This window comes from Culex quinquefasciatus, chromosome 1 (assembly GCF_015732765.1).
Source record: "Culex quinquefasciatus strain JHB chromosome 1, VPISU_Cqui_1.0_pri_paternal, whole genome shotgun sequence".
NCBI lineage: Eukaryota > Metazoa > Arthropoda > Insecta > Diptera > Culicidae > Culex > Culex quinquefasciatus.
Genome location: NC_051861.1, coordinates 56,143,704 through 56,164,456, shown reverse-complemented (window position 1 = coordinate 56,164,456; position 20,753 = coordinate 56,143,704). Strand labels below are relative to the sequence as shown.

Here is a 20,753-nt window from a genome sequence, read left to right as displayed (position 1 = left end):
TCTAAAAAATACACAAGGTCATCAAAAAAGGTTCCTTTACAAACTAAAATAATGCGTTGGCTTATTCTTGTTGAGCTACAAAACTAGAAGGGGAGAGTGGGGAGACTTGATCCCCTTTTTTTGTATCGCACATAACTCTGTCAATTTCTCACAAAACTATGAACTTTTTGCATGAATTGAAAGCTTACACATTCAAGAATGTTTGGCTGATAAGGATATTTCATCAGATAAACTCTTCGAATCATGCCAAGCGCTTTAAAAAAATATTTTAAACCGGCATTTTCAAAATGTTGGGGGTAATTTGATCCCCCTTTCAACATTTTGAAGAAATCTTAAGCAAAATGTTTCTTATTCATCCAAACTTTAAATTTTCTATAAGTTATAGCAATTTTAAATTAAACCTGTACGTTTGTATTCAAAATATAACAAGTTTAGCATGCAAAATACTCAAAAACATAAAATTTTCTTTTTAAGACCAAAATTGAGCATGTTTGCAAAAGCTGATAATTTTTGTTTACAAAACTTTTGAAATATGGTTCAAACTGCAGTAAGTTATGTACAACTATACTAAAGGGAACTATGTACAAAAATCCAGCTTAATATTATAATCTTGAGGCTGATTCCAGTGACTGTAAAAATGCAGGGATCAAGTCTCCTAAACACACTTTTTAAACAATTGATTGTAAAAATAGTATGACGATAAATTTAATGTCAAATGCGTAAGGGTTTTGGAGTTGATATGTTTATCAAACAATTCATGTATAAAACATATTTTTTTGAATAACTTTTGAGTGTTTTCTATACTTATCAAAACAAAGAAAAAAGATCTCTTGGAAGTTTTTGCAGCACTTTTAGAAAATTGTGTGTAACTCAATCTAAACATTTTTTAATTTTTTTCTTTGTTTTCTACAATGAGTTTTAGTCAATTTCACACAACTTTCTAGAACAAAGCTAATTGTTTTACCCACATGCTGACGAGATACAGGCTTGGGATCAAGTGTCCCCGGGGATCAAGTCTCCCCACTCTCCCCTACATAGATTTCAAAATTTGAAGCTTTTTAGAGGTGACATACTCTCAAGGTATATTTAATGTGGATGACGAGGTCATATTCAGTAATTTCGTCGTTCAAAGTTGAAAAAAAATCCAATGTATGATGACTTGAATATGACAAACCATAATATTATTTTAAAGATTTTTGAAAGTTAACTATTTGAATGGTTAGTTATCGTTGCACCCGATTTTTTAACCTATAATTTACAAATTGTTTTTTTTTTTCAGTCAGTTCTTGACTAAACCTTATGAAATAAAAATATTAGACGGGTTGAACTTGAACAAAATTCATAAAATTGAGAACCTAGATGAAACTGATCAACTGTTTGAACATGCTACATGATAATTGGGTACTAAAGCCCTATGTAATTTTTTATGTACAACGGTAAAAAACACGATTAAAAACCATTTCTGATCACTTTTTTTCATTTTAACGCAAAATTTTTTTTTGTCAAGACAACATTTTTTCGATGGATCAACTATGGTCCCCTTGGAAAGAGCTGTCAAGTAGGAGCTTTTCTGTCAAGAAGGACCGCGGGGTTAATTTTTCAAAATTGATTCAAAAATCCATTTTTAACTCTTTGTGGTCGTGCAATGGGTCATTGTACTCAGAAAAATAAGCTTTATCGCTGTAAACAATAATATCAGCAATCTAAGCTTCATTTTAGGACCCAATTGAGGTCGTAGATGGTGTCTTTCACTTTTGGGGCAATGACTTTCAATGATGGTTCTGAATTCAGGGTCCAGAAATAGTAAATTGAAATGAAAAAATAATCACTATATGTAAAATACTTCTACAAACAACGCAAAGAAAACCATTTTTTGAGTGAAACATTCTGAATCAAGATTTGAATGTTTTTCTAAAACAATCATGGTAGCCAAATGGCCGATCGGGAATGATGCCTTTCAGAGCCTTAAACAGTTTTCTTCCTGCCTTAGGGGAACTCATTTTTTGGGTGTTTGAATATTTTAATGCCCTCAAAACTGATTTAAAAATATCGATTGTGAACCACAATCATACCAACACTTAAACATTTTAACAATTAACATTTATGTTCGCCCGATTCAGCCAGATGACGGTGGTCATTCAAGGAACACTTGAAATCTACCTATAATTTGAAGGGGCGTGCATGCATTAATTCGAACTTGCATCAATATTGGAGCAATTCCCGGTATTTTGCAATATCAAAGGCATACAAAATTACATAAACAGACACTTTAATCTCTGTAAAAAAACAAAATCCAATAAATTGAAAAAAAAACAAAACAGTAAATTCGTAAACTTTTTTCAAGCAAGTTTCAAGCCCTTCTTCAGCAAGCAAAATAAACAAGAAGTAAAACAAGTGGAGTAGCACTTCCAAGAAGAAACTGCATGGCGAAAATGATACATCCAGAGCCTACTACTACCGTGCCAGTGCAGAGGCCGCAACAGCAGCCATTCATTTACGGATGAAAAGAAAACTCGTCGTGGCGCGCACTTTAAAATGGTGTTCAGAAGTTTAATGTGAGTGCATGCATCATGCACTCACTCACTCACAGCGCAAAGTTTTAGCTTCAAAATGACGGCGAACGTCGGAGGGGGGAAAACGGGCCAAATTGTAGATTTATTACCACGCCAAGTAATTCTGATGCAATTTCATAAATTTACCCCAGAATGTTCATTTTTGCTGCGTTTGTTTTCACTGTGTTCGTATAATTAGCATTTTTATGCTGCACTTTAATTTTGGGTGGAGCCAAAGCTTTTGCTGGTGACGAGGATCGCCATGCGAAAATCTCAAACGCCATAAGTGATTGGTAATTCGTAAGTAATTGGCACTGTTCGTGATAATTTCCCTGTTGAGATGACTTATTTGCTGAAGAAAAAGCAAGGAACGTTGCAAAATGACATTACACTAAGCAGTATATTTTTCTGCCATGTAAAAAATATAAAAAATTGACAAAGCCAGGGAGAAAATGGTAAAAAAGCATTAAAATTAAATGTCAGAAAATTTAAAAAAATAATGATTTGACAAAAAATTCCAATAAATAAAAAAGAGAAGATTATCTTGAGTACGAAAATAAGTATACTAAAAATGATTTGAACCAAAGACAAATTGACAGAACACAGGTTATGAACCTAAATCTTGCTGTTTGACTTTAATAACCAAAGTAATCGCTGCCATGACATTCAGTTTAACTGCTGTGCTTAAATAGTACCGTCAGTGAGGGTGACTACGGGTCAAAAAACAATACAACTCTCGTATTTTTTATTAACAAAATCAATTTGAATAACATTAAAAATCTTTTGACGTTGAATTAATCTTATTGATAGTTTACTGAAATTTTGCCAAAATATGGTGGAATTTGATGAACTCTACCTTAAATCCCAATCGTTTGAATATTGACCCAATCTCACCCCTTAGAGGGTCAAATGAAACTAAAATGATGCTCAAATTTAACAATATGGTAAAAACATCCAACAGTTTTTCTTGTTCGAGGGAATCGTATTAACATGCTACAATGTTTGAAGTAGAGATTTTCAAACATTTGGACACTTTTTGAGCAATAAAAAAAAGATTTTTTGAGAGGTTAACACGTAACCTCATCTTTAGACAGCTGCCAAAAAGACAAGATTTGTTCTAGGAACGAGATTCAAATTATTCGCTCTACAGCATTGCCTTGGCGTTCTCGATTGCGAGATTCCTACTCGAAACTAGGTGTTCGAAGGCTTGATTGTTGAGGCAATTGCAAACCTCTTTTTACACCTTAGCTTCCATCCACCCCGGGATTCGAACTGACGACCTTTGGATTGTGAGTCCAACTGCCTACCAGCGACTTCACCGAGGCAGGACCCAGGGAGACGACTCCTACACCTGGACTGAGCTAACGACCTAACCTTTTTTATGTTAGTCCGGGACCAACATATACTTCCCTTCCGACGGAAGGCGTGATCAGACACATCTCGTCTCGAAAAATGCCACCGGAACCGTCTGGGATCGAACCCAGGCCGACTGGGTGAGAGGCAATCACGCTTACCCCTACACCACGGTCCCGGCCAAAGGAACGATATTGTTTTAGCTAAATCATCTTAAGATGTCTCCTACACAACTATTTTGAAAGAATTTAGTTTCATTGAGAAGAACCTGAGATTTGATAAAACCCGTAAAAAATCGCTTTGACTCAACCTCACCCTCCAGACTCAATGTCACCCTCACTGACGGTATAATTTTACTCCATTATCATTCATTACGGATATTAGGGTGGTCGAAATCTGGGCTTTCTCGGGGCTACTTGGGGAACCCCTCCCTCCCTTTGTATCGGAAAAAATCGTGAAAATGTATAGAGAAAATCAATTGTTTCAGTTCATTACCTGGGGAGGGCGCAATAGTTATCCAATTTTTAAAACACGCAAAAAAAAGCGTTCCCGTAGCCATGAACAAAAAATCACGAATTTAGCAAACAAGCGTGTTCATGGAAACGTGAACAAATTCATGAAATCATGGTACAAAAATCATGAAATCATGATATGCACTTCACAATGTTATGAACTAGTTCACGAAGTTGTGATACACGTGCAAGGCAGAAAAGTTGCGTTACTTTTTTGAATTCGACCAGTAACGCATGGAAAAGCTAACTTGTTTTTACGTGCTGGCCAGCTGTTGAGCGAAGTTGTGTGAAGACTGCGTGTGATGATGATTTTCAGTCAGAGTTTCGCCATTCAAATTGTGAGTGAAAGTGGAAGTAAGATTATATTTCTGGCGGTTTTCTTCTGGGAGCACGTTCGAATTGTTCTGGTAAGTTAGGACAATTGTTCACAAGGGGTTTGCAGACTGCAACTGTACACTGACGGTGGTGCGCGTTTGCGTGCGGTGCCAGGGGGTTGATGTCTATGCATATTGAGATCCATATACATGGGGGTGCCATGCGGGCACATGGGAGTGATTTACTCAGCCCGGGAACAAGTTGACTGCTCCCATGCAAACAGAGCGTACCCACTTTTTTGTGGCCTTAATGATTATCTAGCCAAACATTTGAAAATGAGGTGGCGATTGTTCTACATACATACATACATTTTTTTTGTATTTTTGTATTTTTGTATTTTTGTATTTTTGTATTTTTGTATTTTTGTATTTTTGTATTTTTGTATTTTTGTATTTTTGTATTTTTGTATTTTTGTATTTTTGTATTTTTGTATTTTTGTATTTTTGTATTTTTGTATTTTTGTATTTTTGTATTTTTGTATTTTTGTATTTTTGTATTTTTGTATTTTTGTATTTTTGTATTTTTGTATTTTTGTATTTTTGTATTTTTGTATTTTTGTATTTTTGTATTTTTGTGTCCCCAAGTGGCCACCGGTAACCGGTGACCCTTTCTGAAGTGGCCAGGTTGGGCCAGCGGACATTGGCTTCGCTTGAAATGGAAATATTTTTTTATTTTGAAGAATTTTGATACGTCACATGACATGGTTCCGTGCAAGTTCCAAAGTTTCCCCAAGTGGCCACTGGTAACCGGTGACCCATTCCGGAGTGGCCAGGTTGAACCAGTGAACGTTGGCATCACTTAAAATGGTCACAGTTTTTAATTTGATGAATTTTGATACGTCACATGACCTGGTTTCTTGCAAATTACTCTTTTTTTTGCGGCTTTTTCTTTTTTTTGCGGCACGGTTGATGGCTATTAGTCGATACTCTTGCGCGCGCGATTATTAGTTGTGAATCCAGTAGAAATTTTTGCCAAGCGTGCTCCCTCGCTGTGTTTAAGTGATTCTTTCTTGTGCAAAGTGCTTCAAATCGTTGGGGGATAGTGCTGAGGGCCATTGGAAGCTGGATAAAAGTGCGATTAATTTGTTGGCATCCAATTTATTTTTCTTTGGTCCAATTGTTGTTTCAACGGTGCGGTAGTATTTGTACCAACGATCTGAAAGTGACGGGTCGTACCTTTCTAGGTCCAACTTTATTCAATCAGTTACCGTTAGAAATAAGTTCATGTTTAAGTCGACAAACTTTCAAAATAAGATTAAGACAACATTTGAAGCCATCAACCAATTAATAATAACTGTAGTGTAACTTGTGTAATCCATGTAATTGAATGTCGTTTGTAGTGTTAATGTTGTAGTTAAGCATGAATCCCTTAATCGGAAATTTTCCACTGGGATTCATTAGCTAATAAATGTGTCCCGTCCTCCACACACCTTTCTTGTTTTGTAAACCGCGCTTTGAATAAAAATGTAAACGTCTCAGCCCTGTTAAAATTAGTTTATTTGTTTATGTGCTGCATATTAGAGGGCTGTTGACAATAAGGAGTCCATAACCAGGGGGCTCAAATTGAGCTCTTTGGTATGGGGGAGTGTGGTGGGCAAAAAAAAAAAATCCGAAATGTCCTCAAATGGCCACCGGTAACCGGTGACCCGTTCCGGAGTGACCAGGTTGGTCCAGGTGACGTTGGCATCACTTTAAATGATCACAGTTTTTATTTTGATGAATTTTGATATGTCACATGACCCGGATTCTTGCAAATTTCGAAGTGTCCTCAAATGGCCACCGGTAACCGGTGACCTGTTCTGGAGTGGCCAGGTTGGTCCAGGTGACGTTGGCATCACTTAAAATGGTCACAGCTTTTAATTTGATGAATTTTGATACGTGACATGACCCGGTTCCTTGAAAATTCCGAAGTGTCCCCAAGTGGCCACCGGTAACCGGTGACCCGTTCCGGAGTGACCAGGTTGGGCCAGAGGACATTGGTTTCACTTAAAACGGTCACAGTTTTTAATTTGATGAATTTTGATACGTTACATGACCCGGTTCCTTGAAAATTCCGAAGTGTCCTTAAGTGGCCACCGGTAACCGGTGACCCGTTCCGGAGTGGCCAGGTTGGTCCAGGGTCCGTTAGCTGCCCTCGAATTGGGCAGGTTCCCGGTATTTGTCATTTGCGGCCAAAAATTCCAAAATCGGTTAAATTATCTAATTTTGCCATCCGAATAACTGACTGTAGAAAACTACATCCGTACACGAGCCAAAATTAAATAGTTCGTCACGAAAAAACGAAACTATTGGCACTACGCCCCCCGGGGCATGGCCTTCCTCTAACGTGGGATTTCTGCTCCAGCGCCTCTGACGAGACAGGAGAAACCGGGACCGACGTTTTACTTCACCATCCGATAGAAGCTCAGTGGATAAGGCGGGAATCGAACCCGCGTCTCATAGCATCATCGGGATCGGCAGCCGAAGCCGCTACCCCTGCGCCACGAGAGTTCGTCACGTAATCAGTGAATGATACCCTACAACTGTCACTTTCCCGTTAAATAATTTCTGAACGTTCTTCGTCTCTGTTTCAAAGCTGTGGCTACGCCCACAATTTCATGTTTTTTGTTCGCATGAGCGTGAACAAATATATGATTTGTTTACTAATACCATGAACGAAGTTTATGATTACGGGAACTAGAAAAACGTAACCAGACCAGGCGTTACGGTTTTTCGTGAACAAACGTTCATGAAAATCGATTGCAAACATGCATTTGCTCACGGTGCAAAATCTTATCATAAAATTTGCTTTGTTTCCATTTTCATGGTACGTTGTTCACGTTTACGCGAACGGACTTTTTTGCGTGAATGTCACAGATTTAGAACCTTCTATATATTTGGAACAGCTTTCCCAAAGACACTTTGTGTATTTGATTTGATTTGGTGGCCCCAAGAAAGGCTGGAGTTTTACCATTATTTTATTTCCTAGATTGGTTTTGGAAACATTTTAAATTAGCTCAAGAAACTAATTTGGCCATGGAAACGTAATATTTTTTGACTGCTTAATATTTCTTCTTATGTGTTTTAAATGTCATATGCGCTCAGGGTCTGATGGAAAATTATGCGAGATAATTAATTTTTAGAATGTTTCTATTTGTAACGATAATAGCGATTTATAAAATAATTAAAAGTTGTATTGATTACAGAAAATTGTATTCTCAATTGACGTTGATAACATAAAACACAATATTACTCAAATGTGCAGCCTACGATTGCTGAGTCAGTTGTTGTCTCTCATTGATTCTGGCAAAACCCACCGTGAACTGTGAAATGAAAATGTTTATAACGCATGAAATTCCAACCACGGTACCAGGGTTAGTTCACGAAAATCTTTCCATTATTTCCGAAGCGGTGGAGCACGGCGAAGAATTGAAAAGTGCACATTTTATTCGTATTATGCACGTTTGATATGAAAAATGAAAAACCGCACATCAAAATTGCATCCATGCATAATAGAACCATTTTTGCGATTTTCGAGCTCAGCCATCAGCTTGGCATAAGCGTTATTCCCGATGCAATATTCACGGCCTAGCAATAACAACAGCAACGGTGGAGAAATCGCGTGATCAAATAGTATTTTCCTTTTACACTTTATGCACAATTTATGTAATCGTAAACGCTGACATGCATGCATGTATGTGGAACATCGAAAACATGTTTTTGATGCATTTTATGTGTTTATGGTTTGGAAAATCGGATATAGCTCATTATTTTTGGGACAATGACTGACAGAAACAGAACACGGAGTGCTGGTGAGCGATATGTGGGCGGAGGTGGGCTGGTGGGAAGTTTGATCTTTGATGCAGCGACAAGGATGTTCTGTATTTTTAAATAATATTGAACGCTTCTGAATCATCAAACAAGCTCTGCACATAATGGGGTAGTGTATTTAGTTATCAAATTTAAAAAAAAAATCAATAGAAAATTTACTTTATTTTTCTAACAAGGTTTATTAAGACTTTTCAATAAAAGTGAATTGTTGCGCTTCAATTCCTGAACACTGAATATTTGCTGAATTGAATCCCGGAAACGTTTGCTTCGAATTCCAGACACTGGTTTTATATTATGTATAACTCGAATTTGGACTAAGCTTTTAGTGAACGGCATTCTTAAGGTTTGATATGCTGTAAACAGCAAAACAATTGATATTTTTATATCGCTTTCCCAGTGCTTAGGATACCTATCCAAAGTTGGATTAAAGTGTATCACATGATTGGTGCACTCCTATTTTTTTGTGTTTAGCATTACCGCCAATTTTGACAAATTGCGAAATTATGTCCCAATAATTGATAAAACAAGATGAGGTGTGCGAAATGTATCAATGTTTTTGATTCTATTTTATATCCTAATCGTGTTCAATATTAGTTGTTAAGAAGGGATAGAGACATAAGGAAGAAATATTCATGAAATTCATACAAAAAAAGTAAAAAGAAAAGTACAAATGATTTTTGTGGTCGTTGCTAAAACAATGTCAAATTTGTCAGACATCCTTTTAGAACTGAGGATGCTGCACAAGGATGAAATTGATGTAGTTTGACATGTGTAGAACGCACAATATCCTCTGTGATTGCCATCGTCGATGAATATTCATAAATGATTTTTATCTTGAAAAGAAGCGCTGTACAGTAGTGTGTTACGACTGACTACTACTTTCAAATTTACAGTGATTTGCATTAAAAGTGTATAAACATAAAACTTGTATTACTGTTGGGGGATACCGACGTAGTTTGCCAACGACATCCAAGTCCTTCAAATTGTTATAGAACCCACATCCAGCGCTGGCAAGATGATTCTGAGCGGCAAACTAAATGGTTTTAACCATACAAAACCATTTTTATCACTGTGCGACAGCTTTCATATCGCAAACACTGCGAGAACTCTGTGTATGTGTGTGTGTATATTTGGCCCTCGTTCGGGTTCTACTCTAAGTGGAAGTCATAAAGAAATGAATTTACGCCTCCACAAAACTTCACATTTGCAAGTGCTGCTGCTGCTGCTGCTTTACCCTTATTTTACTTCGCGTGTTTTTTTTTCAAAACGCCAGGGGATAATTTTGTGATTTTCAGGAAATGTATAATAGCTAGAGAAATTTTCCCATCCTTTTTTCCCTCGCGAGTCCCTGTTGCAGTCAGCGGTCGCGCGGAAAAAAGGGAAGAAAAAATAATGGTCTTATGAAAAATGATGATTCTACTTTTTTTGCGCTCCTTTCGCACCGAAATAATATTCATGCGATACGATACTTTTGCGGTATGGCAGCCACAGCTGAGCGGACGACTCTGGAGAAAACTTTAGAGAGAGGCTTGGTGCTTTTAACCAGCAGCTAATGCATTTTAAAAATGCTTGTTTATTGAGTTTTATAATATTCCAGGGTATGTATTATTATTTCGTTTGCTTTCCTTGCTGTCCTTAAACAACTCTGGAAAGCTGGGAGCAATAAGATTCAAGATTTTATATCTGTTACCCTGTTTGAAGATTCTGTTAACACTCGAGAGGCCTTATAAGTTTGTTTAATATGTATGTTTTAATTAGCAGGTCGCTGAAGAAAAAATACTAGTGTTAGTTGGAATTGTTTTTTTTTTCTTCTTAAATTTACCGCGAATCCAACATTTGAATAAATTTATCAAAAACAATGTCAAACCTAAAAGAAATTTGGCTGATATCCTAACGGATAGAAAAGATAACTTGTGATCTGTGCTTGTCTTGGGAATTCCGTTTCATCACGTAAGGTGTCACTTTTCGAGAGTGAGAGCTTAAGCATATAAGAAGAAAAAAAAACCCTTCAATTCACACTAATGCGCGACGAAGCATAATGTGGAAAGTGCCGTGCCGTGATGAAATATGTGCATATATTTCGGGATATACTTTTTGGAAGAGATGAAAAGGGATTTTCGGAACCTTTCAATTTTATATATTCTGAATTTTCAAAATTTAGTTGTTTGTAGCCATTCAGCATATCCAATTCAAAACAAACGTAAAAATGTCCTCGGAAATTTCAAAAAGATTTTTTTTTTTTACTTTTTGCACCAGAGAATGAAACAACAAAGTGGCTTGACTTTTTAGGTTCCTTTGAGGGCATTGCATCATTCAATGTAATTGAAAGATTTTTTCCTAATGATTATTAATTACTATTCAAGCTTTAAAATAATTAATGAGTTGCAAACGGAGATATTGGTATGAAAAACCAAAGCTTCGCCCAACCATTATGAGTATTCTTCGAAAATGAAGCTCCAATTGCTCCAGTATATATTTAACGAGTTCGAAAACATATATTTTGCTCGTCCCAATTCAAAACATTACAAACAGTCTCGCAAAACACGGCACAAAATTGCGCCCTGTGTCTGGTTATTTTAGATTGAAGGCGGTCCGCGGAACATAAACGGGACCCTGGGACTCACACAAAATGGCAAGATAGCGACCGAAGGCCGGCTGCCCGGCGGTTGAGGTGGTGCTCCGGACGCCGAACAGATTGCAATAACTGCATTCCTCCATTTCGTTTAGTGTTGAGCCCAGCGAGCGCGGTGAATTTCGAAAACACTTAATTTAGACTTAATGGCTGAAGGTTCTTCCCCTGGAGCCCCTGATGATGGTTTTCTGTATTTTTCTGCAATCAACTCTCAACAAAAAGGAGAGGGAGGCAGCAGAATGACGCGCGCGTACCGGACTCAAAAGGAAATTGAGAAAAGTTGAAATGCAATTTTCCACCTTGCTCTTTCGGCGCACTTTTGGACAAAACCTTTTAATTTAGGTCAAAATGTAAAAGGATCAATTGTTTAACTCAATGAAATTGAAATAGTTAGGTGTTTTTTTTAAATATGACGATTTGAATATTATTATTGTAAGCGAAAATAGAGTCTGGCATCACATTCCTCCGATCCATGTGCAATTTGATTTAAGACAGCGATTCTCAATGGAGGTACCGGACCTACTTGATGGGGGTACCAGCCTAGAAGAAGGTTGAGAATCGTTACTTGCATGACATACTTTATGGATGATTTTTAGATTTTTGAAAACCTCATGTTTAAAATGCATTTTCCTAAGAGAAAACTTTACGAAAAGTCAACTTTTGGGTTAGCAAATAAGAGGATTTTTTGACGTAGAATCTAATGGCTCAAAATTTACGAACAGTGGTGCCAGATACAAAAATTTTGTGTTTGAAGATATAGAGTGTATTTTTAACTATTTGGACCGGTACTTACGAGAAAACTGACATTTGACTGTTGAGAGTTTTTTTTACCTCAGGGTAAATTGAATGATTCTTGAGATATCACGTTTTTAAGTTCTGAATGGATTCTGCGTGTATCCTCCAGAGCTAGCAGCAGAGAAGTGCTCAGAGCTCTAAAAGTTTTTTTTTCGAATTTTCCGCCGTAATCGACCGTGATTTCTCGCAGAGCGAGTTGTGGCGCTATAACAACGGCAAATAAAGTCCAGGGAATTTGTGGAAATACAGTGTCCCATCCCAGAGGGTCCCGGAGTACCAAGCCTTCTTAGCATGGTGCTCCCAACGAATACAACCAAAAATCTTGGAGCGTATGGTGGTGTGTCCCCACGCTTCTTCCTCCCTTGTCGATTCAGAATTGTGTTGTTGTTCGAACACTCAGTGCTCAAACTCAACCCAATTACGAAAGATCTCTGCGATACGGCTTTACGCAGTAGGCCTGGCCGCTTGAACGCTTGTGATGTTTCAATGCATTCCGATGCAATGGCGCACTAGATGTGTTAATAAATGACAAGAAGAGTGCTAGGCGTCATCTAACCTAAGGCACTGTCCAGGATCCCTTCGAAAGATTGACTGCGCTAGGGTCTGATTAGATTAGTAATCGACCGTGATTTCCCGCGAGTTTGCTCCACCAGCATGCCGAAGGCCGGCCGTGGCCGTGGCAGTTCGAGTGCGGCCTCGAAAACCCGGGAAGTTCGTCTACCGGCCGAGTGCAAAAAAGTAACAAAACAACGCCGCCACGTCGTCCGCCATCGCGCAGGGAAATGTGTGCTGATGGATTCAATTTCACAACAAAATTATCAGACCATTCGTAAAACATTACTAAGCATGAGTTTTATTGGTTTCAGAGTGCAAAGTCATTATTTTGTAAAAAAAATATGTACTCCTGGAGAGAAAAAAAGCTTGTTTACATAGTAAGAAAAAAGTGTTCAGAATTTGTGGATTTCAAGGGTCAATGTTTTTCTTTGAAAACTTGAAAACACTAAACAAGTTTTGAAAACTCTGCCATTTTCCGTTACTCAACTGTACATTTTTTGGAACATGTCATTTTAAGGGTTCACAATCAGTCTTAAAACAATTATGGCCTTTTTAGACCATTCAATTGGTTGAAATGCAAGAAATCCTTTTAATAAACTTTTTTTATACTTATTCTTGATAAAAAAACAGGATTTTATGAACGATTCATTTAAAAAATGCAACACTAGGTTTTCTACTAACAAAATAATGAACTTTCATCATTTTGCTGTTTATCTCTTTACATGTGATTGATTAAATACACATTAAACCGATGGCACGCAACGGCTTCGACATCCGCCATGTTTGATGCCTGATGCAACTCCATGTTTTTCCCTCTCGCACAGCTTTTCTACATGGCCACTGTGTTGAAGCGTGTCCATATGCGTACATCAGCGATGTTCCTTCTTGTCGTGTCCTTTCTATCTGCCGCCAGCCACATCTCCCCAACGAACTCAGCGCCTATACTGCGCTCCGGTTTCACGGTTTCCCGAACCGCGGTACAACACGGTGGTTGCCGAAAATGATCCGCGCGCGGTCGGTGGTGAGTTGACTTTTGCATCTCCTGCGTTCCCAGAATATTGAAAGTCCAAAATTGCAGAGCGAGTTATATTGTCGAACTACAAATTCATTTTCAGGAGGCTTCTTTAGCGGAGATAATAGATGGTACCAACAGTTGCACGAATCCAGAATGAATGGGGCAATGGGTGGTATAGGGATTAGAATTATTGGATTTTCGGGTTTGCAGATATGCCGACTGAGGCAGTCCGGACTGTAATATTATACTGTAAATTCATTAACAGAGGCGCTTGTGGTGGCCGGTGGCCACACCACTACGGTACACGTAAGCAAAAGAATCTGGAAATCACCAACAATCAGGATGATGGCTCTTCCACTGCTGCTGCTGTTATTACGGGCGCAGTTGCTGTTCGTGTAAAAATGGATTTACGCATGCTGCTGCATTATCTGCAAGCTTCGTAGAAGCGCTTAATCGTATTTCATTTTTTCAGACAGTCTGCCAAATCGTTGATTGTCGTCGTCCGACGAGTGTGCGTTGTTCTGAGCCCGTAAATGAGTAAGTCTATCGTACTAAATTATATAGGTGGATGGAAGTTTGCTTGGACTCAAGTTCGAACCCTGCGGGGATCATCCTTCGTGCTCATATCCCGAAGAGTTTCCAGCATACTTTGCGTTTGCATTCTGAAATTGCACTCGGCCGGAAAGAGCGGCCAGTGGCTCGCACTGGGCCAGGAGCAGAACCACAGTGGAATGAGAGAATTAAAATACACAGCAATTAGTTTATTATCAGCATTATTAATTTATGTAATTAAGTCTAGTCGTATTAGAGTAAGCTTACTCCTGGCTTTTTACTTAACTCTTCTTTTGGCGGGGAGCTTGCACTTTTTGTAAGCGTACACGTATGGGAGGACTTTTCTTGCAACAACTTTTACTTCTTACGTTTGGAGCTCGCCGTGTTATATCCGTGCAAGTGAGGAGGAGCGCGGCCGGAGTGCGCAGAAAAAAGGTTGCACGTTTTTGCTGATTTTAAGGTCTTTTTTGTTTGCTCCATGCTTCATACGAGAAGTGTGTATACTTTTTTTTATGAGATTTCATGTTCCATCGAGAAGTATGTAATTAGTCATTCCACAAAACAGACAAAACAACGTCCACGGTGTGCTACAACTGAGGACCAACCGAGGGGTAAACCCAGGCTGGTAACTGGACTATCGTTGCCGTAACATCAGACCGAGGGCCGAGATTCCACACGGGGCCAAACGTTGTGTTTTATTGGTTTTAACAAACAGGATCAGTTGACACTCGAAATTTGTCGTAGGTAGATACAAAGTTTAGCAAGTAATTGCATTTTTTCGTCGTGGTTGTCTTCTTCTTTGGCCCCGAATTCGCAACGATACTTCAAGAGGTGAGAAAGCTGTGAGCAGGTCAGATGTTGAAATTTGACTGGTTGATTTTGTGTTGTTCTTATTGGAAAAAATGTAATGTTGTCACCCTTGCGTCGTTGGTGTTTTGGTGAGAACACGATCCATGCGTTTCATTTGCATTTTGTTTTGATTTTTGAGCATACAGAAGAGTAAGGTTTTCCATAATAAAAAAATTGTAAATGATACACAATAGTCAATGAAAATCAACAACAACTCAGCTGCTAGTATCAACCCCTATGCTGCCCACCATTGAAAAAACGGCTAATATCCACTTTTGGCAAAAACGAGATATTAGCACCAGGTGGTAGAGGACGTTCCAGCGCATCTTTTGGAACTTGAATTTTACTGAAATAGTGTCTAAACTTGGCTGCCGATGCGAAAAACCAAACGGCTAATATGCCACTCTTATGGGAAATTACCTTGACGGAGATTTTGTGTCAAACACTAAAACGCGTTTTTCTCGGAATACTTGATTTGGCATAATAGCCCAATTTTCAATTATGGGCATTATGGGTATGGGCAGAAGTGTCTTCTATTTAACTACAAGGACTTCGCCGCCCTGAGCTCCTAAGTGTTTGAGTACGGCACACAGCGACGGCGCCGAATACCCATTTTTACAATTAGAATTTTAGAGCACCCGACGCGGGATTCGAACCAGCAAATCATGGATTGTTAGCCAAGTCCGATTGATCCACGCGGGTGGGACATATAATCTTAAACTGTGTTATCAAAACCGTTGAAGACTTTTCGCTAGCGCAGCAGTTTACTCGTGCACCGGCGGCAAACGAACGTAAACCGTGCCTTGGATACACAGAAGCCTAATTCGCCTTGTGCTTTTAGAGTTTAACGCTAGATTTCTTTTTTCCGCAACACCTAACATTTCATTCCATTTTCACGCGCTTCTACACGTATAATTTATTGTAATACGAAACGTAAGATAAAGGGGTTTTTGATTATTTATTGCTGCCTTCTACTGTGTACTGCTGCTGCTGTGTATTGGCTCTTTCTCGTTTGCTGTTGCTGCTATTTCAATAACAATCCAAATGGGAGTCTGCCGGTGATGCTACCTTTCGGATCCCGAGATTCCGGTAACAAACATTCCGGCCATCATCTCAATGTGGGGTAAGAACGGATCCAAGCGGAAAATCAAGGGGCCCAAGGAAAGTTCCAGCCTACTGTGATGATCTGTGAGCAAGCACCGACCGGTTAAGGTGGGATATGGTCCAGGGTGTTGGAGGGGGCTTCTGAAGAAATCGGAAGGAGTAGAAAAAAAACTGAGATGGGATGGTTCCAGAACGAAATATATGTGGAAAAGAAATGTACAGGAAAATTGGCTGCTGCCACCCGCGCTCGATATTGATGCTAAAGGTGCGATTTCACCCCGGCGTTCTTGTATGTTGTTACCATTTCCTTTCGGTTCGAAATTGGCAGTCAACCACTTTCTTCCTCCCTGATCTCTGAAAGCTTCTGGGGACACGGGCACATACCGTAGCACAACATAAGGATTTCCGAATGTAGCACGGTAGCGTACACAATAAACCTTGTTGAAAATAATAATCAAATCTCGTTTATCATATTTTTAATATTTTCCTTTTCCCGATAGCAACGGAAACGGAGAGACCTTGGATTGAATTGACAGAAAGGATTCAAGTTGTAACATAGGAATATTGTGTTTGTTAGGAGTGTAGGGGTGAGTGCTGTTTTAGTTTTCACTTTGAATGTTTCGGTGACATAATTTGTGCTTGGATGGAAGCGATTCCATGTTCACAATTGGCTCCGGATGTCAGAGAGATGGAGAGCGCGTGTTTTCTTGCTGGTCTTTCGGCCACGAAGTTTTCATTATTTCGAACGAATCCTGAAAAGCATCGGACACACTTGTCAGCGCGCAAGTGTATGATTCGGAAAACCTTTTCTTCGCGCCAGATTTCACGGCACACCGAATGAAATAAATTTTGATCAAGTTGAGAGGTGTAAATTGGATTAGCTTGAGTATCAAATAATATAAGACCATGATTTATGAGAATTTATTGCTCGCCGTGGATACGCTTTTCTACAATAAATCCGTATCAGTGCGATACTGATTGAATTTCGGGATCTTTCGTAGCGCGGCGTGGCGTACCACCATGGAGAGCGAAGCGGAAAGAAATGAAATGAACCTTTCCTCCAGTCTTCCTGTGAGAGAGAGTTTACCTCCTCTGTGTATGATGCGTTAAAATTGTTCTTTTGCCAACACTAATTGGTATAAAAGCTCCAAAATGAAATTTTGTTGTGCTACACGGTTTAACGCTCATTGGAAAGTGCCGGTCGGTCAGTGCAGCTAAAAGCCACGAGACCACACAATATGGACCGAGCATCTCATTAGCATTAGCAGTACCGTGTCTATGGATCCATATCGAAGTTTCATTAATGGCGTATGATAGATTTGCCGAGCGTATCTCTTCTAATTTGATAAAGGAACCCCAAATCGACTGGAAAGGTCCAAGAATCGATCCGAATGGTCACCATTGATAGCAGCTGCCAGCTTTAATCGGTTTAGAATCGTACAAAATGATTTGAAATTTAGGGTTTTTAGAATGCAATCACACTAATGGTTAAATGGCAGCCTCGGTATCGATAAATTTGAATAGATATATGTTAAAAACTATAGGTAAATAAGTTGAAACGATCCTTGCTAGGTAATGGTTATAAGAACAATCAAATTATTCACAGATGCTGCATCAAACTATTGATAAGGTGAGTCCAGAATGATGCAAATCACAGTATGCACTTACCAATTATTAACTTGTAATATCGTCAGTCCCGTATCTTGCGCTAACTGCTTTTTCTGGTCTTCTGAGGGGTAGGGGTGCTGAAACGAGTACGAGAAAAAACACATCAGGAATAAGTTGTTTGTTATTTTGCAATGAAAACATTATTATTTTGGCCACGTGCCAAAATAACAATGGAAGCCGCCACTGCTCGCCGGGTGGGAGCCCAGAATAACTTTGTCATAATAAAAAATATTTGAACAATTATTGTGGTACGCTGTGTGAGTACATGCACTTTGACGCCACCAATCCGGAGCAGTTCCGGTACCAGAGAAGGGAAAAAACGAAACCGTGTGTGCCGGAGTAGTGAAAATGTGAAGAATGATTGACAAGCATATTTTGTTCGAATGTCTTACGTCTATCTCGCACTCAATGTCTACTCTTTAGCAGCTTTTTGTATGTGCCCGGTGCTGATGTGGTCGCTTTTTTGTATGCATTCAGCCAGAACTAACCTTGCAGAACTTCCAAAAAATGAAAACCGAGCAGGCCATGCGGTAGACGACGACGACGACGACGACGAGTAAGACGTGTGAGCTGATGATGATTTGTTCTACTCCGCTGGCATAATCAACGTTTCAGGCAAGGATTTGCAAAATAAGGGTAGCATTTCGCCATTGACTTGACAGGCCCATTGTTCTCGCATCGCACTCTTTGTGCACTTTTCTTTCTTTTTGAGCGAAACATTTGTTGGTTGGTTGGTCGATGGCTGATGATGGCGACTTGTGTTTTCATTTGTTTGTGTTTTTCGGAAGTGTATATTTGCGCAACAATAAAACACCCACATCTGGCGGAAATAAATTTAACCGCATCGTTTGAGTCTCGGAGGCTGTCCCAGTTGATCTTCGTTGTTTCTAGTAAATAACTAGAATTTTAGCGTTGTTTTATTTTTGACTGACTTTTTCTATTTCTTGTATGTTAAGATTCAAGACATTTACTTTTGAATTTAACCTTGTAAAACATGGATGATTGGGGCTGGGGAGCCGTAGTTAGTTTTAGAAGAGGTTGACATTTCAGGATAACTTTAATTCGTCATTTTGAATGTTGGGCATATTTTGTGAACTAAGAAGAATCAGAATCGTTGTCGGTACATTTTGGGTAGTAGATGTAGGAGTGAAGGAGGGAGGGAAAGTGGTGTAGGGTTAAGCATGATTGCCTCTCACCCAGTCGGCCTGGGTTCGATCCCAGACAGCCCCGGTGGCATTTTTCGAGACGAGATTTGTCTGATCACGCCTTCCTTCGGACGGGGAAGTAAATGTTGGCCCCGGACTAACCTAAAAAAAGGTCGTTAGCTCAGTTCATGTGTAGAAGTCGTCTCCTGGGTCCTGTATCGGTGAATAGCTTCAAGATGAATCTTTTCACCGCTCAAATAATTTTGTTTGATGCAAGTATCTTTCCAAACTGTAATAAAATTAATTTGAAAATTGAAACCACATGCACAGTTGTCAGTTCTCATCCATAATACAAAATGTTTTCCCGTCAGTCAACTGCGTATAGTCACGGTAAGCAGTGTAAAAGTGATCAGCTCTGTTAATAACAGCGCGTCCTGGGACGGACGATATCAATGCAACTCTTCGGCTCAGTCGAATCTACCCGACTGACGAAGAGAGCGCTGATGGTTTCGTCCTCCGGCATCCGTTGCTGGTGAGGCCAGTGTGCTAGCATGTAAAGTAGTAATTGTGAATTACACTGACCAACAACATTTCTGCACAGACTCAACTCGAGGGGAAGCATAAAGTTTGGGGTCCCCAGAATCACGTGCATTTTGATTTTTAAAAAAATAGTTTGTCTGGGCCGAATGGTTTTTCTCCAAAGTTTGTATGGAGAATTAGTGTGGTTCGATTCTCCTACATATTGCATGCAATTTTTGGGTTGTAAGGAAGAGCGACGAACCGCTCTAATTTTCCATACAAACTTTGGAGAAAAACCATTCGGCTCAGACAAACTATTTTTGAAAGATTCAAAATGCACGTGATTCTGGGGACCCCAATTGGTTTTTTTTAAAATGTCTGTAAAAAAGTCTGTGTATGTCTGTGCATTTGTCTAAAATTCAAATATATAAATTTACAGTCATTGAAATCTATCAGAAATCGCGTTTTTAAGCATTTGAAGTCTAAAGAAATAAGTTTCGACAAAAAAGATTACAAAATATTAATTAAATGAAGTTTTTTAAAAGTCTGTGCACCTCAAAAAATGTCTGGCACAAGCTCAAAAGTCTGTGAAACACAGACAAATCTGTGTATCTGGCATCCCTGGCCTGCGCAGTCATTTTTGTATTTTTTTGTAGGTCAGTGTTATTTCTACCGGGTGCATTCCGTGCCACATGAACTTTTGAGGTCCAAAGGTTGAATCCGTTCAATTGGCGGATGCTCCGGTCATGATGGTAGTCGACCCTGTGCATAGTAGGTACGATCAGTGTTCTAATCCCGCACGACACAACGCGACAGGGTAGCAGCACGTGTCATAAAGTGATGTTTCAGCACCAGCAGAAATGCAAAAACAGACATTCGAAATTTGCCCAAATGGATACATTTTAGAGAACACAAGAAGAACGAAGTGTTTGAAAATAATTAAAGCGAAAATTCATCGTCAATTTGTGACAGTCTCTAATGCCTGCACGGCGAGGCCACTACCATCGGGAATGGATTGAGTCGTTTGGCAAATTTTAGGCGTCTGAGGGCGTGCTGGCTGATGGATGGGGTTTAGAGGGGGATGAAAGCGTCTTCCTACCATTGCAGTCGGTCCCGGCCGAATGTTCAATAAATATTAGAGAAGACTTCAATAAATGCCTCATGTCAATCAGAAAGGTCGACTGCTGGTCCACCGTCCACAGTGGCTCTCGAATAGGGACTGATCATGTGTGTGTGTCGAGAACCTAGATGTGGTCACAAACGACGAACTGTGTAACGTGAATGTGACACAACGATGGAGCGTAAAACCTGCACAATA

General features: G+C 39.3%; 1 protein-coding gene across 2 annotated transcripts in view; it reads right to left on the bottom strand.

The window, feature by feature from the left end:
- The window catches only part of LOC6045521 (homeobox protein homothorax), a 285,128-nt gene that overhangs the window by 37,962 nt on the left and 226,413 nt on the right, over positions 1–20,753 (bottom strand). For both annotated transcript variants that reach the window (XM_038249283.1, XM_038249286.1), the window contains exon 11: positions 17,772–17,848. In XM_038249283.1, the coding sequence (XP_038105211.1) occupies positions 17,772–17,848 (77 nt within the window). The remainder of the gene's footprint in view (positions 1–17,771; positions 17,849–20,753) is intronic.